This window comes from Copadichromis virginalis, linkage group LG19, assembly GCF_057382275.1.
Source record: "Copadichromis virginalis isolate Kocher_CV1m ecotype Utaka linkage group LG19, C_Virginalis_male_GT1.1, whole genome shotgun sequence".
Lineage (NCBI taxonomy): Eukaryota > Metazoa > Chordata > Actinopteri > Cichliformes > Cichlidae > Copadichromis > Copadichromis virginalis.
This window is the reverse complement of record NC_140636.1, coordinates 22,288,181-22,316,176: the sequence shown is the minus strand read 5'-3', so window position 1 is coordinate 22,316,176 and position 27,996 is coordinate 22,288,181. Positions and strand designations below refer to the sequence as shown.

The following is a 27,996-nucleotide window of genomic DNA, read 5'->3' as shown; positions in this document are numbered from 1 at the left end:
CTTAACAAAGAAATACTGATCCAGTTAAATAGTTTACTATGATTTTACTCAAGTGTGTTCCAGTGCAATACAAATCAGTCATTAACAGTATTGTTCCCAGCATGAGCAACAGTTCAGCTTATTCGTGGTAACGTTTCAGACATGACACCTTAAGTTTGTTTCAACTACTGCCCATAGTTGAAATACCGTGTTTCTACATTGAGCATGAGCACATTCTGAAAAAGCATTCACATACACAAGTACATCGGGTCACACTTAGAATAAAGAGAGCTGAAATATAAGAGGCCACTTAACATTTGGAAATAAAATGAGAGAATCAGGCATTGAGACTGAAGTCAGAGAATATTTCTGTTCATTTTTTTTTCACATAAGTGTTGCTCTATTTTAATGTGGTAGATTTACAGTCAATTAACAGGATTAACCTCTGGCAGAAGCACAGTAAATCATTCCTAAATATATTTTATTTTGTTATAAACTGCCCTGTCCAGGAAATTAAAACAAGTAGAATCTGTGAGGAAAATCCCAGTTTAAATGCATTTAGCACCTATTTATTTCAAAGCTGCTACCTTGTTATTTTTTATTTAATAAAATGACTAAAAATTGTCATGAAATTAATTTTGATATGTAGCTGTGGTCATGAAATCTGTTGAATAGTGCAACATCAGATCAGACCGAGTGTTTATTTGCACAGATACTGAAAACCCTAAAAACATTTATGGAAATCATTAATAAGTGTCAGAAGGCAAATAAAACAAATTATATAAAAATAAAACATCAGATAAATTAATTAATAAATGCAATGAAATAAACGCAAATATAAAAATAACCGAGGCTAAACTTCCACATGCCACCAGGGCCTGATTGAAAGTGAAGTCTTTCATCACTGAGGCTCACATAACCTAAAAGCCACTTTGTATCCCTTATTACATCATCTTCCTAATCAACAATTTATGAGGCAGACAATTTACATAGTTACAAACACAAAGTTCCCTTTTTAGTTTGGAGAAATGTTTCTCTTCTGGCTGCTCTTGCAGGGTTACACCAAATAGTAGACAGGAGAGCGAATGGTCTCTATTTTGAACCCAAGCGGTAGTGACATTCTTCTTTATGGTCACCATACAGAGCTTGAGACGACGTCAGACATTAGTTAACGGAGACCGTTTCTAGACTGTAGGTTGCTAATACAAAGAAGTGCACATATTATACTAGAACATCCCCCATCACTGGGATAGTGGAAGTGACTGGTGACAACAGGTGGTCAGTACAAAACAGGAATCCATCTGCCATGAGAACAGGAGTGGGTGATATACATGAACAGAGGATTTCACATAACACAATGCTTTTACAGACAAGCAGAGCCAGAGGTTTTTGACAGTGGGAAAACCTGATGCTTTACATTCATGATGCTTTTCAAAAGTGCACTTTATTAAATGCACAATCTTTAACTCAATCTTAAAATCAACACAAGTATGCAAAGCTTTATGTAGGTGAAAGCCATTACTGACTTTAGTCTGAAAGAAAAAAATAAATGACACATGAAATCTCTTTCCTCTAATGAACAATCGAGCAGGCTTGGGTCGGATTATATTTTCAAATTCTTTTATTTTTTTGTTTGAGCAGTTTTGGATGCAAGATTTAAAGATTTACTGCAGCAAATGCCAGAAAGGGAGTGTTTTCACAGTAAATATCTTCCTAGCATTTACGACCACTGTGTAGATGGAGAAAGGTGAAGAAATTCCAGATTGCCAACTGACCCAGATTTGTGGTCATCCAAAAGCTAACAGCAGGTAGAGTCTCCATGTTGTGTTGGACCAGTGAGGGTCAGGCTGGGTTATGACCAGAATCCTGGTTTGTAGCGGTGAGGTGAGTTTTTAGGAAGACTCGTCTCCGGTCTGCAGAGTGGGATTGTTCCATCCCGATACTGTCCCTCATCCAGCTGATCCAACAAATTTTCATTCCGGCGTGGGGAGTACGGTGTTGGGGCCTCCATGGGTGTGGGTAGCACTGTTGAGTCTCTCCCGAACTCTACAGTGGGTGGAGTCTCTGTGCTTGAGGTGTGGGCAGGGGAGTCGCCGTTACCTAGGGTCTGTCCGTTTCCCCTGGGCCTAGCTTCTGCCCAAAACACATCGGAGCGCGCTCGTGGTGAAGGCCGAGGTCGTGCCACAAAGTCCAAGGTTTTGGGGCGTTCAGGAGGACAGCGACGGCGGGGTGTTGGTGGGAAGACAACATTTGGATTGGGCAGCCGAGGGACCTCTGAACAGTCTTCTTTTAACACTCTGAAGCCACCTGTTGTAGCAGAATAAAAGTTGGCTAATTGTTTGGCAAAAAATTAGGATATTATTATTAAATATCAGCTAGTGGGAAATGATTCTAAACAACATCATCCGATTAAGGATGCTTTACCTACAGACTGTATATAAACGATGGACATAGTAGAAATGCTGTGACTCACTCATTAACTTTGCTTGAACAAGACATTATGAGGTCCGACTGGGAATTCACTTAATCACAGGAAAGGTTTTTACTGAGGTAATAGAGCAATGGCGCAGGTTTTTAGACTTTGCAACAGAAAATCTTTTAGCAGCTACACATTTTTCAGAATGGAGGCAGTATATAGCTGCAATCTAGCATCTCTTTGCAGATTTGTAAGCCACATCCACATTTGTCTTTGGTTTTACCTACTGAGAAAACATTTAATTAAAATAAATATGATTGTTTAAATGTTGTCTTTTCCACACAGTTTGTTTTTTTTCAGCTAATGGCTAATGCAATGATCACAACATAATAATAGCAACATGCTGGTGGTGATGCTTAATTAACACTGTTAATCCTGATTCCCAGGCTTCTGTCTTCCATAGATTTATGTTAGACATCATGGGAACCAGAAAAACAAATCCAATTAGTCCACAAAACATCATCCATCCATTTTCTTCTATCTATGTAGTTCAGACTTGGGGGAGACTTGGAACTTAACCCAGTTGCCATAGGGCGAAAGGTGGGTTACACCCTGGACAGGTCGCCAGTCTGACACAGGGTTAACATAAAGAGACAGGCAACCATTCATGCTTCATAACTGAAGAAGTTTCTCAGATGAGAGGTGAAACGTCTTCAAGAATCTTAAAGAAGTCCAGTTGCTTTTCTTTCCAAGCTCCTTAGATTACTAAGACCTAGATGACTGAGAACCTGCACAGACCATTCATACTCATAGTCACAACATGGCAACACAGTCAACACTTTACCTGCGTTTTCTAATGTTGTTTTTTCCGGTAATGGCTCCAGATTATTAGGTGGGCAGCTCTTCTTGATGGCTCCGTCTGATGGCGTTCGACGGAGGCTGCGTGAGGAACTTGTGGTGCAGGGAACATGTGTGGGTGTGAGCGACTGGCGTGGGTTGCGCTTGAAGCTCTCAAGGTGTGTGTTGACCAGTGGGTTGATTGGAGTTTGGATGGCCTGATGCTGTGAGACATGAGAGGGAAGAGGAGGCTGTGTGGGCGGTGAGGCAGGGCGGCAGACCAACAGCTCCTCGCTGTCAGAGCGCAACAGCGAGCGAGTGGAGTTGCAGTCAGACACTGATGATAAAGACAGCAGTGTGTATGAGGAGGGTAAGCCTCGTTCAGGTAGTGAAGGTGCCGACGGTTTGAGCGGGCTTTCCCGCCGGAATAGTCTGCGCGTCGGGGGGCTTGTGCTTCGCCTCTGGCTCCCCGTTCTGTGGAAAAAGCCCTCCCAGCGGGGTTTGATATGCTCTTCCGGTTGGGCCAACGTTAGCAAGTTGTAGCCCAGCCCGACGGCTGCAAGCAGAGCCCCACAGCCCAGCAAAACCAGTTCAGAGCGTCTGCTTCCACCTGGGCTCTTCCTGCATGGTGGTGTTCCTGGCACCTGACTGCTGAGGCAGTATTCATCTCCATCACCATCAGCAGTGGCAGCAGCAGTGTGGGTCTCCTTATGGAAGGGAATGCAGAGGTAGGACTGACCAGGAGCTGCTCCTGGTTCAGTAGTGAAGCAGCAGTCTTCATTTTCTGAAAAAAAAAAGTACCATGTTTGAACTATAAAACTTATTTAATTGGTTAAACAACATAAACATAAAACTAGTTTCTTTCTTGATATATTGACAGAAACAATAGTGTATGTTTAATAGTGGAAATGACCTGAAGTCTATTAGTATTTCAACTCCATCTTTCTAAATTCAGTTTGCTGAAAGTACATAATCTTCATACAGCTGCAAACATGCACATCTGTGAGTCTGCCAGGCCAACCACTAAGAACTGTGTGGGAGTGAAATAGCTCACTTCCAGCCAGCCTGCCACCTTTAAGCTACAGCTCCCTCTAATATAATGTGGAGTGTGCATATGTCAGACAAAAACAGATCTACTACGCTCTTCCTGCTCACCCATCTCCACAAGGCTTGGCACTCCAGGCACTGCTGGGCTGTGTCTAGGGGATCTGCGGAGGTTTGGGGCACTGCAGGACCGTTGTCGGCTGCCCTCATGGGGAGGCTTCACACTGTGAGCAAGAAAGGGTTTTGTATTCCAAATCATGCCTTTTAACTCTGGAAGCAATTCCAATATTGGAATGCAACAAAAAAAGTATAAGCCTTACTCCACAAAACCTCAACAAAACTACAGTCTCCTCACCTTGCATCAGCGCTATGCTCCCTGTAGGGGCCACATCCACGAGTTCTGCCCTTCTTTCTTGACCCCTTCCTCTCACTTTCCTCCTCATCAGGTTGAAAACAAGTGTTGCGACCCCAACCTGTACAACCTTCCCCCGGCGTGACTGCAAAATGACATATTGCTAAATCTTTAGAAAGAAAATGCAAAATGGGTTTTAAAGAATAGTAACAAATAAAAAAGGAAACTACACGAGCCAATAACAAGTTTGATGGAAAGTTAAGTTATGGAATTTAATAATAAAAAACTGTATTATGCTTACGCTGGATGGCTCTCAGGCGAGGCAACATCGGTGGACTAGTGGGAGGGCTGGAACCACTGCTAAGCAAACTCCTCCGTCGATCATGGGAAGGAGATGCCTGCACAGTGATTTTGTGCTGAAAATCTAAAATATTTAATCAGACTTGCATTAGTTTTTCTAATTGTGTATGCGGTACCTTAGTAAATGCAAATCCAAGACAAAAAAAGTAATATGAATTATAATACATGAATAGCTGGCAGCAGTAATGGAGAACAATTTTGATTAATCTTTATTTCTACAATGTCTGGACTGATAATTGAGTGCGTATGTTATTAAAATCATTGAAAATTGTCAGAGTTGTACAGCATTATGCACAGATACTGTATAAAAGATGGACATCACACATTCATTTTACACATTCACTGATTTGAGTGATTTTTAGAGGTCCCGATTGTCTGATTACAAGCCAGTCCGTTTCATGCATGTGCACATTCACTCTCTAACAACATGTTAGCGTGTGGCTATGACCATTAGCGAGTTCTTCATTGTGAGTGAAGAAGACACAGTTCGTTAAAATAGGGCTGTAGGGCGGGTTGTTAAATATGAGTCCACTTTTAAAACATGTTTTAAAACCCATTTTTATTCTTTGGCCTTTGACCTCAGTGAGATTTAGTTTCTCTTGTAATGAAATTAGTTATTAACTAACTAATTAAATATTTTTCTTTTATTGTACTTATTGTAATTTTGTTATTTAGTTAGCTGTGGTTATTTTTTTAAATGCTGCTGCTGCTGCAGAATTGACCTATCAAAGACTCCAATCCGGCACACTGGATGCCATTTGAAATTATGAAGGCGTACACAGATTTACAGTTTTATAGATTTTCTATTAATAAATACACCCTCCCCCCCAATTTGCCATCCATACTGCAATCAAGTAGTTTCACTGGTCCATCCCACTAATGATCAAAGTCAGTAGTATGTGGCCCACAATATAAAATGCATTTCACATCCCTGTTGTAGGGGGACCACCACGAAAATATTCATACCAACAAACCTAAATCACCCCCAGCCAGCTGAGCATAAACATTTCAGAGACACTAACAAAGGAAAAGTGGCTAAATTTCAAGCTATCCAGAGCTCAGAGCCAGCCACACGCCAGTAGCCTTGGTATGAGCCTCGGTATGAGCAATGAAAAGACAAGTAAAGAAGTGAAAAAGATTGATGTCCTGCTGTTTGGTGAAATTAAAAACATACAAGAAAGTGAACAAAGACCCTGTCATTTATTTTTTTTATACAAATCTGTCAGAACTGCTTTTGTTTTCAAGATAATATATGTCAAGTAAAGGTAGGTATACCCCAACCCATTTTCTTTTAATTATTTGCAGCATGTTTTCATTTTCAGTTGTTTCAGTGAGACAAGTTCCTGCAACTTACTCCATTTCAGGGAAAAATGTAAGAATTTCTGTTATCATAAAGAAAGGGACTTACTGGGACATACTGCCTTCACTTGTAGGGCTTGGAAGTGACACCTATCTTTTATATATAGTCTGTGATTACCCATGAGGAAACTATTGCTATTATCTGTCATCTGAGTGTGACGCTACACCCCAGCTATGTTGACTCAAGTGACAAAGTTGAAGACAGCTCGAAGCAATGTCTCAGTGTCATCACAAGGCCATATAAAAAGCTTTTTATGAGAAAAATTCCAACTAAGAGCAATAAAAGCAGCAAAAACCACACATTTGTTAAAGATCTTGTCAGTATGATTTACTTTATTGATCATGTGACACTGTGCTTGTCATGCTGATGGGAATGAGTCTTTATGAACAAACAAAAATATAATTGGTAATAATTACAACTATTTGCATAAACAATGGGGCAAAACATACAGGCGGAGTCTATAAATTCATTTCAGCTCGCTATAATCAATCAAGGGTGAAATATTGTATAGTGCAACTATGATTTTTGTTTAAGTACCATATTTTGTTTTCATTACCTGAAGGCAAGCTGATCCTGTTTCCATCCTTAAGTTTAAGACGGTTGCGGCGGAACTTGCCCTGCCTGCTCTCCACATGAGGCTTTTCCTGGTAGAGCTGGTGAATGATGATATTGAGCTCTCGCTCCAGGATGTGGATCTCACGTTCAGCTAGTTCCTGCTCCCGCCTCCTCAACGCCTCCTCCTGATACTTCTGCTGCAGTGCCGCTCGGGTCAGCTCCTCCTCCCACGATCTCAGCTCCTGGGAAATCCAAATACAAGAGGTGAATTTAAAACACCAACACTAAAACGTACAGCAAAAACAAAGCTGTATTTACAGTGAATGGGAAAAAGAAAAGCTCAGGACATCCCAAAACTGGGGTTGTTTTTCAGGAGTTTGGCTCGGCCCCTTGGTGCCAATGAAAGGAACTCTTAATGCATCAGCATAACAAAACATTTTGGACAATTTCATTCTTCCAACTTTGTGGCAACAGTTTGGAGATGGCCCATCCCTGTTCAAACATGACTGTGCATAACTGCACAGAGCAAAGTCCTCGAAGACATGAATGAGTAAGTTTGGTGTGGAAGAACTTGACTGGCCTCCACAGAATCCTGACCTCAACCCGACAGAACACTTTTGGATGAATTAGAGGGGAGACTGTGAGCCAGGCCTTCTCACCCAACACCAGTGTCTGACCTTACAAATGCACTCCCCCCCCCCCCTCAAATGACTGTAAATCCTAACCAGCAATTTTCCAAACTACCTGCATCAAAGACCTCTCATCTTTACCTTTTCCTTGGTCCTCAGCTGATCAAACATGTCCTGGATCTCCAGTTTCCAGTCATCTTGGAGAGAGTGGAAGGATTCTGCTGGCATTTCAAAAAAGCCTGACTCCTCAATGGCCGTCAGCTGGTCTAGGATAGCTGTGAACTGTGGCCGAGAGTGAGGGTCTGGGCTCCAGCAGTCTGTGGCACCAGATGAAACACAATCCAAGCAAATTTGCTCTTTAACTGTTTCCAGAAAGTAATAAAATATTCTGTGCAAGTTTGATGCTTGTAAGTTATGGTTCACAGAATCTGAACACACAGGAATCTTGTAGTTAACCATCTCATTTTTAATAAAATAAAAAAAATAGAAAGAAAATCTGTGGTATGTTTGGGAAAACAAACTACCATCTGGTTAACATATTTGCTTCTGAATCTCAAATATATATGTGATTCCTTTCATCTAAGCTGAAGGGCGACACTTCACATGAACATTAAATTATGTTCTTTTCTTACCCTCCATAAGACGTGCAAATGGCTCAGGACAGGTAGACGGGATTGGCAAGGCCATTTTGTTCATCGCCACTCCATAAGCTACTGCCAGACCATCGATACCACGAAATGGGACTTCTCCAGTCAGCAGCTCCCACAACAGCACACCATAACTTTTAGATTTTTTAAAAAGGAAAAGATAAAAAACAGTTGCTGAAAAAAAACCCAGAAACTGAAAGATTCACGAATTCAATTTGGATATATAACTGAAAAAAACAACAACAACAACAAAAAAAACATCAACAGGTTCTCTGGTGTGCTCTCAGGAGAAAGGAGCTTAATGTACATGCAGAAGTACTTGCACAATATCTGTCAGTGTGCCTCTAAAGCTAAAAGTGTGTATGAATATATGAATGTTAAGTACGATGCTTGCTGAAAGAGACTGTGAGTGTTCACCAAATCCATTTTATTTGAATAAATGTCAAAAAAGATTAGTGTGGCACTGCATTTGTGCACCACTCATGTAAATACCAAGGTGAGATATAAAAAGGTCAAAATGAGAAAATGTCAACAGGACAGAAAAGAAGCTCACAGATCCATGTGACTAATGCTGGAGCTAAATAACCAAGAAATCAAATAAATCAGGAATGCGTGAAGATCAGTGTATGACAGGTTAGTCTTCACAGATTTAAATCAGAAGGACTTGGAAGTAATGACACAAACTATGACCTGACTGTCTACACAGTTTGTTCACCTATATAGCAATTAAACAGGTCAAAACAGACCTCTGTTCTTAGGAATTACTGTATTTGATCTGTGTTTATGCTACATCAGGGTGGAACATTGATTAGGAAGAAGAAATAATTCCCCTTTCTTGTCTGCACTCTTGAGAAAAGAGTTACTTTTATAATGCATACTTCTTGGTCTTGGCTCCCACAATTCTCACACTATATGTGATAACGTGAACAAGTTATTAATCCAATAACGTCAGGGAACTTTGAAAATTAGCCATTTTTAAAGTCTATTCATTCATTCATTCATTCATTCATTCCTTTAACTGGCTTTCCAACCAGGGTGACAGAAGGGTTGAGTCTATCCCAGTTTTCATTAGGCGAGAGGTAGGGCTGCACGATTAATCGTTAGAAAATCGCGATCTCGATTCATACTTATGTGCGATCTCATTTCCAAATGACAACGATTTAAAAAAAAAGAAAAAAAGAAAAAAAAAAAAAAAGAAGGACGACGACGACGACGATTGTACCGCATTTTGATCCGGGACGTACTCTGCATGAAAACAAGTGCTCACTCTTCCTGCTCAACAAATGACAAGGGCGGAGCCTTATACCACGTGATACAGAACATTTGTTGTTTTTATGTTTATTTATTGTTTTTATGTTCAGTCTCAACTGTTACGAAGTTGATGTGCAGTTAATAAGTGCAATAAATATTTATACTGGAAAAGAAAATCGTGAGAGAATCGTGATCTCAATTCTAAGTCAAAAAATCGTGATTCTCATTTTATGCAAAATCGTGCAGCCCTAGCGAGAGGTGGGAGACAGCCTGGACAGTACATCACAGGGCTAACACAGACAGACAGTCAGCTGTTTACACTTCACCCCTACACATAATTTAAAAATAACTTTTTATCCTGACATGTTTGTGTGGGAGAAAGCCGGAACACCCAGAGAAAACGCGTGCATCCATAAGGAGATCAAGCAAAATCAACACAGAAACGCCCCAGGTGACCAGCAGGCTCAAAGCTGACGGTGCTAAACCCACCACCAATATGCTTCCCACACTGAAATGACATACCCAAATTAGACATTCAAAGTGGAACAATTGTCATCTCATTTACATACACTGATGCTTGAGTTGGTGTGACTTGGCTTCAGACTGCTCTTGGCTCTGTATGATATCTCAGAGTGGGGATATCCTCTTTGCTGTCACTTCAGGAGTACAGCTCTGGCTGAGAGCACAGACTACCCACCCACCCACTGTGTAACCCTTCTGTTAATGAAGGGCAGCCAATCAGAAGAAAGCTGGGTTAAAGGGTTTGTGAAGGAAGCTAAAAAGGCCTATTTCAGATGCATGAACTGAGAGGATTCACCAAAGGACAGCACAAAAGATAAATTTAAATTATTTTGACCTGTAAATCATGCAGTTACTCGAGCACAGTTTAAGAATAAAAGCATGGAGATGGAAATGAGGATATAAGGCTAAATCATGATATCTAAATCCTCCAAATAAACAGGGCATTGTTATGTATTTTATTAAATATTCTGCTGATTATTTCCAGACAAATATTCCTTCCAGTTGATCAGAACATCCACTGACATCTTCAGATTGCTAATTTAGTATGACCAATGATCCAGACACCCAGTGATACACCACTGGAGACAAATATTCATATATTAGAAGCTAAAACCACCACATGCTTGATAGTCTTGCTTAAAACATGACTGCAAAGTACTGTAAATCAATCAACTAGATGACCGGCCTTTTCAACTTTTAGCATAACAAATAACACTGAAATGAATGTATGGGACCTCTGCTCTCACATTAAATATGGAAATGAAAACACATGAGCTAAGTATGTGCAGTATATCTTAGCAGTTATGGGTGTGAGGGTTGCAGGTGTTTCTCTGTACACATTTCTGTAAATCAGATATGTGATTGCAAAAATATTTAAAATATTGATCTTTTTTGCTTCCTCATTATCCGTTGGCATAAAACATCACAGTGCATAAAGCTACGGTTACATGCACTGCATTTGTATACCCTTCTCATAAAACTCAACATAATGTTCTTGTTCCCATGTGTCAGTCTGTGCTTTGTCACTATGGCAACTGCTGCCCGGGCTGAACTTTTTTCTAGTGCGTGGTGTTTTAACCGTTTCAGACCAGTTCCACAACATGATGCTTTTGGTTTTTTTCCCTGCAAAAACACCCTCCCCTGCCCACCTCCAAACGTCGCTACCCTTGGAGAATGTAGATGAGCGGATGACTTCAGGAGCCATCCAGGCGTAGGTGCCGGCAGCGCTCATCTTGGTTGTGCGGTGCCACTCTCGAGCCAGTCCAAAGTCTGTGATCTTCAGAGTCTTGTTGCTGAGATCTTCCATCTCAACCCTCTCAAGGATAAGGACTGGACAGGGTGGCAATGTAGGAGGGGGAAGTGATGAGGGAATTTTATTGCATGATGGGGAAGAGGTTGGAGGATGTGGGAAGGGGAGGTATACGTGCAGATTGGTGGGAGGATTGACGTAAAAATAAAAGGTTTCAGTAATCGCCATCAGAAATGTTTAAATGTTGGGGAAGGCAGCAGCAGGAGTACCATGATAAAACACAATGCATGTGGAAACGCAAAAAATTGGACATGTAATGATTGAACAAAACAGGGTGCGGTTGGTGGGAGGCCATGATGAAAGGATTGGAAGGATAAAAGTGGAGAAGAGAAAAGGAGAGAACAAACAGAGAAACCAAGAAATGGTGAGCTACTCCAGTAAAGCAGAGATGAAAACCACCACCCTTGATCAGTGACAATCCTCTCATTATGTATTTTAACAACACAAACCTCAAATAAACACTGATAATATGCTTAAACTACACAAATACCCTGCTGTGACACACCCATTTTCACCATTAGGCATTAAAAAAAAAAAGAAAAAGAAAAAAGAACCCAATCCCAACATGCGCAAGCCAAACAGGACTCCTCCTAACCACATGCTCCTTCTCCCCCATTCAGCTCTGCACTGCCAGACCATCTGCTGTGGCCGTGCCCAGTGGAGGGTGTGTCTGCAGGCTGTGGTGCACATCAAGAACCCCCTTCATCTGGTGCTCATGTGGCTCTAATGCTAGACGGGCAGTTTTCAAAGAAACTGAAACCAAACACATGGCTAAAGTAACTCCTGATAGGGAACTACAACATGAAACAAACACAGCTGATTCCCCTTGAGGCCAAAAATGCTCCTCTCACTGTAATGCACAGTGCTTTAGATAAGAGCATCTACCAAATGGCTATGAAGGAGAGGCCAGAGAGGCAGTGGAAAGTGTTCAGATATAAAAATGGCATACTGCCTAGTGGGATAGAATGAAAAGCAAAGCTATGTGTCATTAAAGCAAGAGTTGCAGTTAAGCTGGTTTTCAGGTCAGCAAACGATGGAATATAAGGTTAAAATAGGATGTGGTGGATTAATAAAACTGTTTTTTAAAATATGGGCCAAGTTTTGACCATGTTTTGTAAAAACAGTCATACCAAGTACACTTCACGCTAGAAGAGAAGCTTGAGGATGGCCAAAAACACAAAGTCTCTGGAGACCAAGAATGTGCAATAGTTCAAGGAACTCCCAACTTTCTTTGTAAAAAGAGTTATGCAGCTCTAGACCAGACAGTTATCTGGCCAACACTTCAAGTAAGACTGAAAATGAGACTTCCACATAGATCAGTTCCTGTGTTACAAAAAGAAATCTTAACTTTTCTGCCTTTTTGGGGGATTAGTTGCATGATGCTGCCTTCAAACCCTTCATTACCACAGCAGCGTGTGACTAGGCAGTGTCTCACTTCTCTAATCACTATAATTCATTTGTCTGGATGTTAAAGAGACCTACTTTATAGAATAAAATGGGGAATTTTTCATTGGGGAATTTCTTAAACTAAACTCAGATACATGTACCTAAATATGCCCTAATTTCTGTTTAATTTACTATGCATAAAAAAGTTCTACAGACAACATATCTAATGTTGAAACGGAGAATAACTGTCTTCATTTTAAGTAAGTGTTCATTTTGAATCTAATAGAAATAAAGTTGACGATGAGTATCTTTACTGTTGAATTGTATCATATTTAATCCTGAAGAAACTGAAGAACCTGACAAGACCAGTTGGTGTAGTTTGGAAAATGAAATGTTCTCCCATGCTCGAAAAAGGATTTCAGTTGCTCAACTGCAGTTTAAAGCTGCAGTTACATGATATGTACTGAGAGTTCTTGTGTCGTCAAACCCAACTTAACACCAGAGCCGAATTTATATTTAAAACGGTCAGGGTTGATTTAAATGAGTGAAACAAATGTTTGCATATGAACCAGAAAGCATTTTTTTTTATTTCAACAGCTTAGAAGCCCCTTTGTTGTATTTTTTGTTTAATAATGTGTCCCTTTTCTTTTCAGTGATGCACAGGTGTGGGCTGTAAACCAGTTAGCCTTGCACCTGTAGCCATGATCTCCCAAAATGTGCAGAATATGTTTTTGCATTGTCTTCCTGGAATAAGCAAAGGCCTCGCCTGGAGATGTCATCTTGATGGCAGCATACAGTCATTGCATAAAGAAAATACACCTACATTAACTTCTACAGTTACACATATTTATTTACCGCTTATTATTTTTGAATGTTACATAGTGGTTTTTCAAAATATATATAAATATAAATATTTGGTTCTTAGCAGCTTTACTAAGCCAAAATGCAGAATGTGAAAAACTCAGTACACCCTTACTGCTTCCAGTAAGTAGCAGCCAGTTATGCTAATCAAATACACGACTTGATTAATTGATCATTAGCATGTGTGATCTCCCCTATAAAAGCAGAAGTTTTGGCAGCATTCAAGTATATGTCAATGCAATTCCAAGGAGGAGAGATACTCGGAATGACCTTAAAGAAGCAATTGTTGCTGCCCATTAGTTTGTGAAGGCTAATAAGACCATTTGCAAACAATTTGAGATTCATCGTTCTGCAGTGAGAAAGATTCACAACTGAAAAACATTCAAGAGATTTGCCAGTCTTCTCAGGAATGTATGTCCCAGGACATTCAGCTCAAGGTCAGACAGTGCCATGCTCAGAGAATCCAGTGTCAGACTCTAGCATTTAACATGCTAACCAAGCTTGTAAAGTTCATGGTAAGGCAAACAGAAAAAGAATGAAAGAAGTTCGGCTTTAAGTTTTTCCAGCAGAAAGCTCTTGTCTCTAAAATGAATGTGGCTATCATTAGCATTGTATCATAGCTACAGTAAGCTGTGCTGCAATGGAATAATGTCCTTTGGACAAACGAGACCAAAGTGGAGATGTTTGGCCATCATGTATAGCGCCAGTTTGGGAAAAACCAGGCACAGCATTGGCACAAGCACCTCATACCAACTGCAGAGCACTGTGACAGGTTGTTTTTTCCTGCCACAGGACCTGAGCACCTTGAAGTCATTGAGTCGGCCATGAACACCTCTGTTTACCGAAGTATTTGAAAGTCAAATGTGAGGCTGAAGCTTGGCTGAAAGTGGGTCATGTAACCTGACAAGCACAGGAGCAAATTTACAACAGAATGGCTGAAAAAGACAAAAATCAAGGTGTCACAGTGGTCGGTTCAGAGTCCAGACCTCAACCGGACTAAAATGCTGTGCTAGGACCATCAGAGTGCTGTGCATAAATGAAGGCTTGCAAACCTCAATAAACTGAAGCATTGTTCTGAAAACACGAGTAGACCAAAATTTCTCCCCAAAAATGTGAGATAATGATAAAGTCAAATGGAGAGTGATTACTTTATGCTAATATTACTGAAGGTGTTTCTACAAGCTTTTGACTCATGGAGCATACTTAGTTTAAAAACACTGCATCTGCATTTCTGGCTTAGTTTTTGTTAAATAAATAATGTAATATGTTGACATATATCATGTGCATCTGAAGTTATATTTACTTCAGTTTAAGACCTGCTAAAGACCAGATATTTTTGTTTTTTCCCGATATGTGAAAGCTTGGAAATGCCAGAGGGTGTACTTTATTTTTAAATGACTGTAGGTTTCTGACAGTAAGCTCAAATTTTGATTTGTTAGACAAAAGGACAATTTTCCATTCAGCTCAGTACATCTTAAATGAGCTCAGGCCCAAAGCAGCTGTTTGTGTAGAAACAGTGTAGAATACATACAAAATATAACTGAGCATTACAGTATAGGCCTTTAGGCATTCACTCAGAAACCACAGCACTGAAAGGCGAACAGTTTGATTGTTAAGAATCAAATTAAGAATTAAAGAATCAGATTAAGGAATCGCCAAGGTTTTTACAATTCATGCCAACAGTGATATGAGTCAGCAGTGAATTAATTACAGAATTTTTACCTGGGAGCCAGAAGACTGCTGCCAATCAATTATTTTTCAGAGTTCTCCTGTGCATCTAGAGAGTTCTTCAAATTCTGAAGTCCTCCATGTTCTATAGACAATGAACTCCCCTGAATCTTTTTTTTTTTTTTTTTTTTTTTTACAAAATAAATATTATTCTTTCACTGTCAAACTATATGACCATTCTGTCTTTTGCAGACTGATGGACCCCCCCCCCCCCTATTACTAATAAAAAATGTAGAATCTGTGGGATGTTGGTTTGGTGCTTAAATTCAGTCCTGTAGCAGTCCTAGTATCAAGGTCAATGACTTCATGTGTTGTTTTTGTAGTAGTTTAAACTTAAATATAGGGCTTGAAATTGTTTTATTTACATTTTAGATAGTATCTTAACTTTTTGGAAGGATTTTGCAGTCTCTAAAGAAAAACAGATAGATATTCTTTCATGTTATGTATGTCTTTGCTAGGTAAACTAAATTTTGAGTCACAAGAAACAACGGAGGGGGGAAAAATAATCACTGGCATAACTCTGAAATAGCTAAATGACAACTGCGGTGTCCTGCAGCGCTCCTGTACCGTGATGAGGACATGGGTTTTCCCCTAATTTCCCAGGATGGTAACCAGTTAGACTGACTTTAACGCTTTAAAGCACCCTATTGAAGTGCGGCGTCTGAGCTGATCACTGCAGAACAAGCCAATGGCAGGGAAGAGGCTTGGGCTATGTATTGTCAGAGCCTCCAATAGGCAGTCTGGGACAGAGCATTGGGCAAATCCTCACTAATAGGCTTGGGATTTAGGTGATTCAGTTGAGTAAAATGCAAGATTACAACTGCTCCATAAACACACACGAAAACTCCTTTTCCTCTCTACTCTCATTCCTGAAGTGAATACAAACAGTGCAGGTCACAGAATGAGCATTACTTTCAAAATTCATTTCATGTGGTACTTGAATAGTGCATCAGCAGAGCTATTATTGTCCCAGAAAGACTGTAATATGATATATCTTTGGGTGAGGGCTGTTTGGAGGTGTTAAGCACCAGTGATTAGTATCAGTGACAAAGTCATGTCAGTCTTTGCAATCGTGGCATTGCTGGGTGTAGATAATAACTTCTTGGCCTCTCTTTTGTTTGGCAATTACATTCCTTATCGTATCTAAATACTGAAAACTAATGCTGTCGACTTAAATAAAAGTCCATTTCAGCATATTTCACGTTTTGCCCACACATATGGCAAGACTTATGATGTATCACAGACCTTTATTGCTTTGAATGCTATAACTTATGCATGAAAGTTGTTCAATTAATTGAATATTTCACAATAAAATAGTAAGCCATGTCTCTAAGAACAAAGCCAGATACTCTTTTCTTTCTTTCTTTCTTTTTTTTTAAACATGTTCTCTTCAGGAAACCTGTTTTTCAGATCAGACACACAATATGAAAATGGGCCTTTTTCACCATTTTTCAGCATTGGTTCTTAAACTTGGTAATAAAAAGCAAAGTGAGATGACTCTTACTGTTGCTGGACTTGAGATCCCGGTGAATAATGGGGACAATAGCCTGGCAGTGGAGGTAGTGCATGCCTCGGGCAATCTGCACAGCCCAGTCAACCAGAGTACATGGAGGGATGCGTTTCCCAGCTAGAGCCCGGTTGAGAGGGCCTCCTCGGGCATACTCCATTATCAGGCACAGGTTAGGCTCCTGCAGACACACTCCCAGCAAACCCATAATGTTGAGATGGCTGAGCATGGCAAAGAGCTTGGCCTCCTGGCGAACGCTCTCCATTGTCTGCTCCAAATCTTCATCGGGGTCCCGTCGTGCTGCCTTCACCGCCACCTCTGCACCCCGCCACATTGCACGGTAGACTTTTCCAAAACCACCAACCCCGATAATTTCTTCCAAGGTGAGCTCTGAGAAATCAATCTCAAGAACTGAGAAACAAAGAAGACACATATGAGACAAACATAAACATCAGCTAAGTGTATTTGTACTTACAGCCATCCAGTGACATTAGAAGTCAGGGTCAACCTGTCTGCAGCCTTTAGGATTTCCCCATTTTGCTTTTCAACAAGGTACATGCTTGCTAGCAAGGATCATAAAAACAGGTCATTGAGTTGAAGGAGGCCTTCTTAGAGCTCTAAGCCACCCTGCTGCCCCAAATTCAGAAACTATCCCTCTTGCTGTTACACAAGGATACGCATCTGTCCTAAAATCTGGCTAGAATGTCTGGAGAAGGAATAAATGCAGGTTATATAGAAAAGAAGGTCTATGTGCTGATGTGAACAGACTAAGTGTTTGAGGCTGTATGTGCTCATGTTGTAGAGTCCTAACAGTAAGCAGACTGACCTTGATGAATATTTCAGGTGTGTGAAAGTAGGCCAGCTGCCTCAGTATGAAGACATGAAAGCCAACAAGACTCAGACAGCTGCTAACAAAGACAGCTGAGGTGGTTTGGTCTGCCCAAATAGCATGTGATAGTTTGTGTTTTATTACCTTAAAACACCTGCATATGCTCACATGCAGATTTGTAGTTATCAGTCAAAAAACAGTGGCTTTGTACCGGTGTTTGGAGCATCTTTATTGCTTAAAGGCCAATAAGAAGGAAGAGTATTTTCATTTAGGGCTTCACAGTTTAGTACACATAGCTACTTGTAATTATGCTCAGTGTATCTTTCTGAGGCATTGGCCCTACATTTCCCTCCAGAAGTTACTTTTTATTTTTCCCTAAGAGAAGAATTTTACATTTCTTTCTCTCTTGCACCTGGACACTGGACAAAAAATCCTTTCTGAAGCACATAACATCATTCAAATTTCATCTAAGAATATCTACAGGATTCCAGTTCTGTGACAGGCTTCCTGCCTTGTATCCTGCACACTTTGTGCGTTGTAATTTGAGAACTGAGGTGGGGTGCATCACTGTTTGTTTGAAAGGCCGTGTGATGAATAGCGGTCCTGAAGCTGTAAGGATGCTTGGGGCATCCTGTTTCTAGGCCAACAGGAATGCACTGCGCCTACCATGACACAGCACTCTACGTGGTTTTCCCCCTCTGACAAAAGATAGGAGAAAAGACTGCAGCCCTGTGCTCCTTTTCAGTGATAGCACATTTATTTCATTAGCAGAAGTATGAAGCACAGTGGGATACTCACGGTGCAAAGGAGGCACGGGGTACTGCTGTTCTGAAGTGGCCCGTATTTCCTCCGGAATGCCGGTGCCTTTGCTGACATAATTAGACGGGAAGATGCCTACCCGGTCTGCTATCATACCGGTCCACCATCCCTCATCTCCTGACACCAGGGAGTCCTTGGACAGGACTTCCACCAGATCCCCCTTTCGAAGGCTGAGCTCGTCGTCCGCAGTCGCTTCATAGTCGAACACGGCCGTCCAGAAGCCCGGTGCGGCTGGTCCCGTATCCGGCGCGGCGCTGATGCCATTTGCCGGTGTGGGCCAGCGAAAGACATCTTCCTCTGCTTCTTCCGTTGAAGAAACGCACGCCTTAGGACTACTACTGTCCAAAGCGGGTTTGAAGACATCCATGGACGCGATCCATAGGGACTACCTGGATCACTGCAGGCGCATCCACCTGGCGCGGCTGGCTGGAGGCTCGGTGCGCCCTGCTTCTACAACACACACACACGGAGCTAAGTAGCGGCTAATCCGGCACACAAACACTGCAGGAAACCACCATCCTGCTGCATCGCACGCCCCTCAGTCTCAGCTGGCTGCTATCAAACATGCAGCGCCTGGTTATTTTCAATGCACAATCCTACACCCAATCATCGCTGCAACTTCTCGGACGCAGTGGTCTTTATTCTAAGCCAATTGTGCCAGCGTGGGAATCATCCCCGGCGTCCTATTGGTGCACAGACACGTCAACAACACTTTATTTCCCACCCTTGTCCCAAGACAGTGTCCTTTTATTTAGTCGTTTGCCTTCAGAAAACCAAACAAACCAGAACAAAAATACTCAAGTTAGGGTTAAATTCCATGCGCAATTTCCTGAAATACAAAACAAACAACCCCAAAACAAAACAAAAACAAAAAGAAAACAGACAACATAACAACCCTCACTATTTTAGTAATGTGATTAAAGAATTAGTGTATATAGATAGCTGAAATCCAATCAGCTGGCATTCTGCAACCCACTTTTATATTGATTTAATTAATTCCAGCCTATTTGCAAAAACTATAACTATCCTTAAATGTTATATTTTAGAAAGTCTCCATAGTGGAAATGCAATAAAAGTGATCTACTTGTTTTCTCAGCCTGAATGGAAACCACAAGTGAACAAAAGAAAACAAGTGTGAACAAGAGTCCTCTGCTTCAGTCCACTTCCTGACACGTTTTATAAGAAGCTGCTTGCAGTTTTAATTTGCACCCTGTATTTGCACGGATGCAACATGGATGTAAATAAATAATGTGAAAACACGATGACTGACATGATGGAAACCCAACACCCAAACATAAGAAAAGACATGGAAAATATAAACAGCATTATTCAGTTTCGATATTTTTTTTACTTAACATGTCAAAAGCAGTTTAAAATTAACCTGTAAGAATGATAAAGTCAAAAGCACGAGGCTAAAACTTAAAATCTGACCTCACTAAATAAACAATATGAAGTAATAGCTGGAAAGATTAAAGAATAAAAAATTATGGCCTAAATATTGTTAAAAAATCATCTGCATCCTTTTTTCCTCCTTTGGCACAAAAGAGCTTCCATATTTTGATATAGTTGAAAAAAATATTATGCAAGCTTATTAGACAATTGCTCTTTCTAACAGGCTTATTTTTATGAAGCAGCAAACAAAGACTTCATTTATTTTGTGAGTGGGAAAGAAAATGATGGATTTATTGAACTAAGAATGATACAAAGAAAAGAAAACAAAAGAAAAGGGAAAAAAGAGTTTTAGATTCTCAAGGAGGCTTTGATTTAATGTTTTCCAAAAAGAGTAATATACAGACATTGACAATAATCCTTGTTAGAAGTTGCTTCTTATCTGCTTATGGTTGTGTTTCCTCAGTGCTGACTTTAAGAAGTGTCAAATATAAATTTGGAAGATTCTGAGGTTTAGAAAAATGCTAACAAAGCAGTTCCTCTACTGCCGGCTCTTGGTTTCTTTAACAGCATCAGGATAAACATTAAACCATAAACAGCAGGCAATTTGAGGTGTGGCTAAACAACCTAATACTCGAAATATGCTTTAAAGCTGCAGTTACATGATATGTACTGAGATTTCTTGTGTTGTCAAACTCAACTTAACACAAGAGCCTTGAAATCTTATCAGAATTCTAATGAAATCATTGGTTTGTTGCTGGATTCCTGGTGATTTAAATGAGTGAAACCAATGTTTGCATATGAACCAGAAAACATTTTTTTTATTTCACAGAAAAAAAGAACAAAACTGTTTAATCTCAAAACACTTTGGAAATTTGCTTTTTTATTTTTGACATCTCATTGCAGGCCAGGAAAACATACCCATCCATTAAAACGTGCCCCTTTTCTGTTACACAAAAACAAAGTTAAAAGAACAGTATTCACCTCATCATTGAAACCTTCCACAGTGTCTTACAACATCATCAACCACTAGTCCAGTTACTGCACGGTGATATTTCAATGCCATCCTATAGACAGAGAAGAAGAAAAAAAGACTGGTGCCTTCAGAAGTGATTTGTATGATTATGTTTTTAAAAAAAAAATAATTTTTTTTTTACAGACTTAAGACATGTATTAATACGACAAAATGACAGAACCAATTTTGAGTTGCGTCCCCGTGACGACAACAGCATCATCATCGGCGTGCACATCATCTGTGCACACGGGTGTGAAGAGGATGCGCAGCCTGGCTTCGGCACGGCAACATGCACAGCACACAAACACACACTGGCCAACGTTTCAACTCAATAAGTCCTGGCAGATAAAACCAAAAACACAACCAAATGAACAATATAAACAGCCACTAACGGCAGGGATAAAAGGAAGAACACTGGCACTTCCTTTTGTTCATGAATACCTGTTCAACTGAGGACCAAAATATTTCCTGTTGCAGGATTTTTACAAAGGGACAGATAACAAAGTGACCCCCTGTGACTTGCAAAAAAAAGAAGAAGAAAGAAATAAAAACTTCACACTTCCACTGGCTCAGACGAAGCGACTGCAGATAACCTGTAGATGAGATGTGAGAGTTGTATTGTCATGCTTTTTACCCCCCAGGACACCCAAACTGTGTCTATGTAAACATACACTGAAAGTTATGTACATTATCTGTTTTGTGTTGCATCTGAATTGGGACAGCAAGCCCCTCCAACTGTCCTCCCTATTGTGCAGCAGTGGACCCATCGCTCTTCATTGAATATATGCGTATGTGTGTTTATATGTAAGAGAGAAATAGTGTGAGAGAAAGAGAGATAGCGTGAGGTGAGCATGTGTGGTCCAGGGCCAGGAAAAGAGCATCCGATTCAGCCACGAGACGTATTTACAACACTGCTCACCACAAAGGAAGAACACTGAGGAAGAGGAGGAGAGTGCTGAGAAATTAGAGAAGGAACAACCACAGGGACTGGAGATTGACATCCCCCTTGTGGAAATACAGTGTTACTGCCATTTACTGTCGCCTACTCTAAAAAAACGTTTTTTCTTTCCAATATATTTTTTCTTTATATACTTTAAAACAGATGTTGCATCCCACCTCCTCTTTGGTAATCTCTTGGGTGATTTTAAAATTAGCCAAGAATCAATTCCCACATACACTTTCAAATTATTCAATAAACATGTTTTCTGACACTTTGGGAGTTTCTGTAGTTTTTTAAACTCTTGTTTTAAAAACAAAGCACCAGTCATGTGTTAAACGTAGTTCATTATTAATATCGGGCTACTTTCAAATCCAACCTGGAGCTACCTGCTGCTCTCACGCCCACACCAACAGCTCTCGATGCTGAGCAGTTTCACCCCAAACGGAGAACCGCTGACACTTGCTCTTTACATAGTGACTACAGCAAAAGGAGGCCAAAATTATGCAACACATACAAAACTAATACAGTAATAATAATTCTAAGGAAGGATACATTTGTAGACTTTGGCAAAGAAACATTTAATTACTTCAAAGCTGCACTAATGACCATTTCTTAACTATGAAATAAATTTATGGAAAGTGTATTGAAATGAAGTATTTTAGCAGTTTTAGTAACTGAACATTTGTGCTAAATGCCTGCAATTAATCGGAAATGAAGCTAGCCTTCTGCACACGTCAGGTAAACAAATTTTTCCTTTAAATATTCAGTGATAATTCAAAGAAAGTGAAAACTCTAAAGCTATTACATACTTTATTATTTCAGCCTTCAAGCTCAAGTAGATTATAAAAGATGGTCAAGTCCATGCATGAACTGACCAGCAGGGGGTGACTTTTGTGGATGTATAATGAGCAAGAAGAAAAAATAACCCTGAAATCCTCACTCTGTAACCCCAGTGAACACTTAATGATGAATTCATGGGCTGATTGCTAGTTTCAGGTAATACTAAATAAAACATGAAGTTTATTCTCTGAGTTATCGATGGGGGATTATCCAGGATATCAGGAGTTTGCTGTCAGATGTTTGCTCATCATCTCCTGGTTTGAAACACAGAGAAGACAACAGCAATAATGCCCAGCTCATGTCATCATAACGAGACCAACCAATGGATGATGTGAGGATGGATATGCCCATCATTAACAGTCGACGATGGGCGACATTGCACTCACAACCTGGTGGCTGGTTGCAGATTAGGTACCTAAATGTTCCACTCTAAATATTAGACTTTGTTTTTTATTGGTTAAAGTAATTTCAAGGGTGTCTGTAGACCTCTGTAAATATATGTAGTTTGAATGCTTGAAGGACCTAAAGCAGGGATGTCAAACCCATTTTACATCATAGGCCAAACATAGCCCATTCTGACCTCCAGGCTTTAGTTTGACACCTCTGCTCTAAATGACACGGTTGACATGGATGGATTATAACTCTAATAATAGTCTTTTCTAAACTTAAACTTGTCTGCTTTAACCAAAGTGTCACAGAAAAAAAAAATCAGTGAAACCCCACAAAACCTATTACCTTTGAAGGACCTTTTCTAATGTAACCATGTGATGGTGAATGAAGGGCATCTGGTATAGCTAAAAAGCTAAGCGCACAACCAATCCATAGGAGAAAGCTTTTTGTGATTGTACAGATACCTGAAAGAGAGATCTTAGCCAAATTCAGTGGGTATGTGCTCCTGGAAAGCCCTTAATTCCATGATTCCAATCAATTAATGAAGCTTAAAAAAATAGATAGATAAATAAAAGCTCATGCACCATATAAGAAGGAAACGCTCACGTTCTTCAGCAGAGCAAAGAGCTGGTGGTTGTGGGCAGCTGCAGCAAACGCCTTTCCCTCCACAGGCACTCTGTTCAGTCCATAACGACACCTTTTTATTGGCCTTTTGCACATGTACAAGTAGAATTCTCCAGAAGTCGAACTATACAGCAAAGTGCATGGAAGGAAAAGTACAAAAATACCTCTGAATTTATCTCTGCAGCAACACGTTTTTTTGTTTTTTTTCCTATTTTCAGATTTCTGATTGAAAAGGTGAAAACTTGAGTGAGACCAAGATATCAGTAAATAAATAAAATACAATGTCATACTTTTACCTAGGCAAGATACATAACTCTTAGAAATGTGAAGACATCGTTCCATTATATAGTTTATCCCCCACCCTCCCCTCCCACTTAGCCACAGCCTCTGTTGTTAGAGCAGAAGGTGACCACATTTAAACAAATATTCAAAATATACAGAAAATATGGAAATATATTATATATAGATACGTTTAGAGTACGGAAGTAATGTTCAGGGCAGTTTGACCATGTTCACGGTGTCCACCTCTTCCCCTCCTGTTTGAATGGTGACTCGTCTGCCAGTATGAACGGACGCTGTCGCTGCTGATTTTCCTCTTCGTGTAATTTCTGACAACTCTGCCGTGCTCCTTAGGAAACTATGCAAATAAAAATAAATACTATGAATCCATCCCACTGTCACTCAACAACATATTCCCATTTTCACTATAATCATTTGTTACTCCATAGATCTGAAAATAGTTCTTTGATTCCTCTTTGTGTCCTTGTGTGTTCGTTTTTTGTTTCTTTTATTTTTTGCATTTTTATCCCCAAAATACTTTTTTGTTTTTTAAAAAAAGTCATTCTCGTCAGATGTTGAGAAAAATATAGACCTCTGATTAACTCAACCCTCTCCGGATATAAGACTGCAGTCTCTTCCAGTGGAATGCAGGACCACCTATTGGCATCGCCATCTTCTGTACTCGGTGGTATCCCAATCCCAACTGTAAGCACACTCACACAGGCTCAGGGTCGCTCTTTATCAGCCAGGCCTGTCGGCACTAGAGGGCAGGATACACACCTCCAAGCATCCTTACAGAAGGGGTTGAGAGAGGAAGAGGAGTAGGGAGGTGTAAAGGAAAACCCTCTCCTGTCCTTTCCATACAAGATTGACCTAAATTCCACAGTGAGAATTCACTCTTTTACCTCTAAAGTTGTACTTTAAACCCCTGTATGTTTGTATTGTGTCACACTGGAGTCTTTTTTTGTTTGTTTAGAAGCCCTCTATATGACAGTAGGCCTCCAGACTGGAGAAGAGAATGTAAAGAAACCAGAGGCTGAAAAGGAAGGCTGATGTGGCCAGTCTGTGTCCCCGGGGCCCGCCCAGTTCTCCTCCGATGTGGGCCCGGCGCCGGTAAAGCAGCACCGAGATGGCCAGGAAGGCGAAGATGGTGAAGAGAGTGACAGAAAAGGCCAGCGAGCCGGCCTCCACCACAAACGGCTTCCCTTTCATGTGCCAGTAAATGGCCGCCACTGACCAGGCCATGCCGATTCCCAGGAAGACATTGACTGCGTTGCTGCCAGTCACATTCCCAATGGAGGCGTCTGCGTAGGTGTCCTGGACTGCTGCTACTTTACTGGCAAAGGTGTCTGTAGAGAGAAACCATCTGTCATGAATATTTTAATTTGATGTAATTATTTTAAATGTTGTGGATAAATCACAAAAGCTGTGATGGTGAAAGCAGCTGAATTTAAACACGAACTAATTGTGCTGGTGGGCAGCAGATTAGTGACGTAAAGAGGAAGGTAAGTACACTGTAGACCAAGTTATTTCTGCTCCATATGATACCAATCAGTGCAATATCCCCACAGCTCTGGCTATGAGTCATCCACATGTTGTTTAGTCTTTTCAGAGGTTTTGGAGGGGCAGCCAATCAGAAGAAGGCTGCCTTAATGGGAAGGAGAAGGGAGCTAAAACTGCTTATTCTAGACAGAAGTTGAACTGAGGGGCTGCACTAAGGCTCAGTGTAAGATAAATAAAGAAATGAGAATGAGCACAGGACAATGAATAGGCTTTAGAGTTAATGCTCTCTCCTCATTCATTTATGGTAATGGGAAGGCATTTTCATAGCCCTTTTCTAATCTTACAAACCTTTTGAAGCGCAATACAAAGCTCTACAAATTTGATCCTTTTCACATATAAATTCATACAGCACATTTTCTATGCACTTAAGAATTTTATCTATTTGCATTTTGAATTACTAATTAACCTGAGATGCACGCTCTTTATTTTGGACTGTGGGAGGAAACTGTGGCAAATCCACACAATAACAAGGAGAACACGCAAACTCCACAGTGTGAGGCTACAGTGTTGATCACAGCAACAGCTTCAAATAAGCGCAGAAAAAATAAAAACATTTTATGGCATTTCATTTATACGTTTTCTAGAGCAGTACATATATGTGGATAAAAGAGTTAAAAGAGTCTTAACAAAGCTAATCTTAATTGCTTTGACTCAGTACTGGTAACATTAGATTTTGATTGAAATGCTGCTAAATCAGGTTTGATGGGCAGAACTACATGAAGTCAGCTTTTTAAGCAAATCCAAGCATAAACCGAAGGCCCAAAAATAATGACAACAACAGCAAAACACAGAAAAGAAACACCCTCTCAAAGCTGCTGGGATTTCCTGATTATACATAAGGTGTCCGCTGGAGTAAATTTCCTGACGCTGTGGGTAATGACACAGTCGGTAAGTGTTACTTTTCAGTTTGCAGAGTTAAGGCTGCAAAAGAGTGTATTTAAACCCAAACCATGATCTTTTCCTAAACCTTCAGTCCTGTCTGACAAACATCTGACTTACTCCACCGCAACCCTTTCAACTTCTTAAAGCAGACTTTGTAACTCTGCAAAAAAGGCAAAAAAGGACAAAGTAAACCTTGTTAATAACTTCATGTAACAAATCAAAGCATCTGATTTTGATGAAGATTTCTGAGCCGTGTTTAACTGTCATCTAGATTCTTGTAGAATAGCAGTTGATATTTTTAAAAATGGAAACTACGTTTCCCACAAATTGTGAAAGGCTCTTCTGTGAGCCAGGCTTGGTTGTTTTAAAAAAATTTATATCTATCTATCTCTATCTCTCTCTATATCTCTCTCTCTATCTCTCTCTCTCTCTATATATATATATATATATATATATATATATATATATTAGGGGTGCAACGATACACAAAATTCACGGTTCGGTTCGATACTTTGGTGTCACGGTTCGATATTTTTTCGATACAAAAAAAATGTTCATGCATTTTTAATTTGTCATTTATTAAAATTATAAATATATATTTTAACTCAAAAGTACAGTTTTTAAATTTAACCCTAACCCTTGTGCGTGTTTTTTATTTTGACAGCGAATGCGCACCTGCGGACCACTTATGTGCAGCCCTGGTTATTTAGCTCGTCATATTGCAGCCACAGAAATTCTTTTGTCCATGAAACCATAAAGCTGCACTTTCTTTTTGCCTTATAGTCTGATTTGTCATAACTTCTCCGTTTTGTGGTAAGCTTTTCTTTGGCTGTCACTTCTTCACCCTGACCTGTCTTATTTGGCTCAGCAGAACTGAAATATATATCCTGCTGCTTTTACACAGGCACTCACATAAGCTCAGCGATTCTCTGCGCGATCAACCTCTCACATGTTTAAGCTTGCTGCGGGAGATTTCACTTGTCATGTTTGCATAGTAAGCTAACGATTAATAAGACGATGTCAGAGGAATTGGTGCACAAATTATCATCACTCACAGATCAGTGCTGTTGCTCTCTATACACAGTTCGCACGATTGCAAAGTGAAAGCAAAAAAACAAGCGCAAATTCAAACGCGATTTCAATATGTCACATATTGACAGTGGCTCACCGATGCCAATGACATAATTACCCAGCTACATTTCCGAAAGAATGCAAAAGCATTGACATATATTTTTCCTTCCTACAATAGCCCGACGGGCAGGGAAGAGATAGATTTTGGTAGCCCGACTGAAAAAATCGCTATCCCCAGGACGTCGGGCTAGCGATATTGCAAGCCCTGTATCTGATTGAGGAATCACTCATCTTTGGAAAAGAGAGTTTATTACAGAGAAATGTCTCTTTCCAAAATAAAAGCTATACTATCCGCTTCTTCTGGGCTATATTCTCAGCAGCATAAGGAGAATCATGTGCTAACAGCTGTCTAAATGACTCGGCTAAAGTTAGTAGCATGCTTGTTGTTTTTGTCTTTGCACTAGGATGATGTCGGCGTAAATGTGCAGTCATATTCGTTGTGTTCCCACTAGTGCTTTCAGGTTAATCTCGTTGAAATGACCTTAACGCCACAACACGGCAAATCTCCGTTAAAGAGCTACCGCCCATCGCCCCGTGCATGGGGCTAGACTG

At 40.3% G+C, this 27,996-nt stretch overlaps 2 protein-coding genes across 5 annotated transcripts in view; both read right to left on the bottom strand.

The window, feature by feature from the left end:
* Window positions 1-28: 28 nt before the first annotated feature.
* Window positions 29-23,942, bottom strand: map3k9 (mitogen-activated protein kinase kinase kinase 9). Of its 2 annotated transcripts, none has more exons than XM_085441918.1 (11): window positions 18,371-23,942; window positions 16,741-17,154; window positions 11,101-11,281; window positions 8,165-8,313; window positions 7,674-7,849; window positions 6,905-7,145; window positions 4,930-5,052; window positions 4,632-4,797; window positions 4,388-4,500; window positions 3,240-4,016; window positions 29-2,286 (listed from the first exon to the last, which is right to left on the bottom strand). In XM_085441918.1, exons 1-11 carry the CDS (start codon window positions 18,756-18,758, stop codon window positions 1,832-1,834), a joined length of 3,183 nt encoding a protein of 1,060 aa, XP_085298044.1. In that variant the 5' UTR covers window positions 18,759-23,942; the 3' UTR covers window positions 29-1,831. The 2 variants fall into 2 exon arrangements, with proteins under 2 accessions (XP_085298044.1, XP_085298045.1); XM_085441919.1 differs by having other exon boundaries at window positions 4,632-4,773.
* The window catches only part of slc8a3 (solute carrier family 8 member 3), a 132,941-nt gene continuing 128,887 nt past the window's right edge, over window positions 23,943-27,996 (bottom strand). For all 3 annotated transcript variants that reach the window (XM_085441920.1, XM_085441921.1, XM_085441922.1), the window contains one exon: window positions 23,943-25,217. In XM_085441920.1, the coding sequence (XP_085298046.1) occupies window positions 24,841-25,217 (377 nt within the window). In that variant the 3' untranslated portion in view covers window positions 23,943-24,840. The remainder of the gene's footprint in view (window positions 25,218-27,996) is intronic.

What these genes read in the sequence shown, in the direction of transcription:
- map3k9 (XM_085441918.1), bottom strand. Translation starts at nt 18,758, where the DNA reads ATGGATGTCTTCAAACCCGCTTTGGACAGTAGTAGTCCTAAGGCGTGC. An exon ending in GAGCATAGCGCTGATGCAAG is followed by an intron (nt 4,501 to 4,631) that starts GTGAGGAGACTG and finishes TCTTGCTCACAG; the next exon opens with TGTGAAGCCTCCCCATGAGG. An exon ending in AACAACATTAGAAAACGCAG is followed by an intron (nt 2,287 to 3,239) that starts GTAAAGTGTTGA and finishes CTGCTACAACAG; the next exon opens with GTGGCTTCAGAGTGTTAAAA.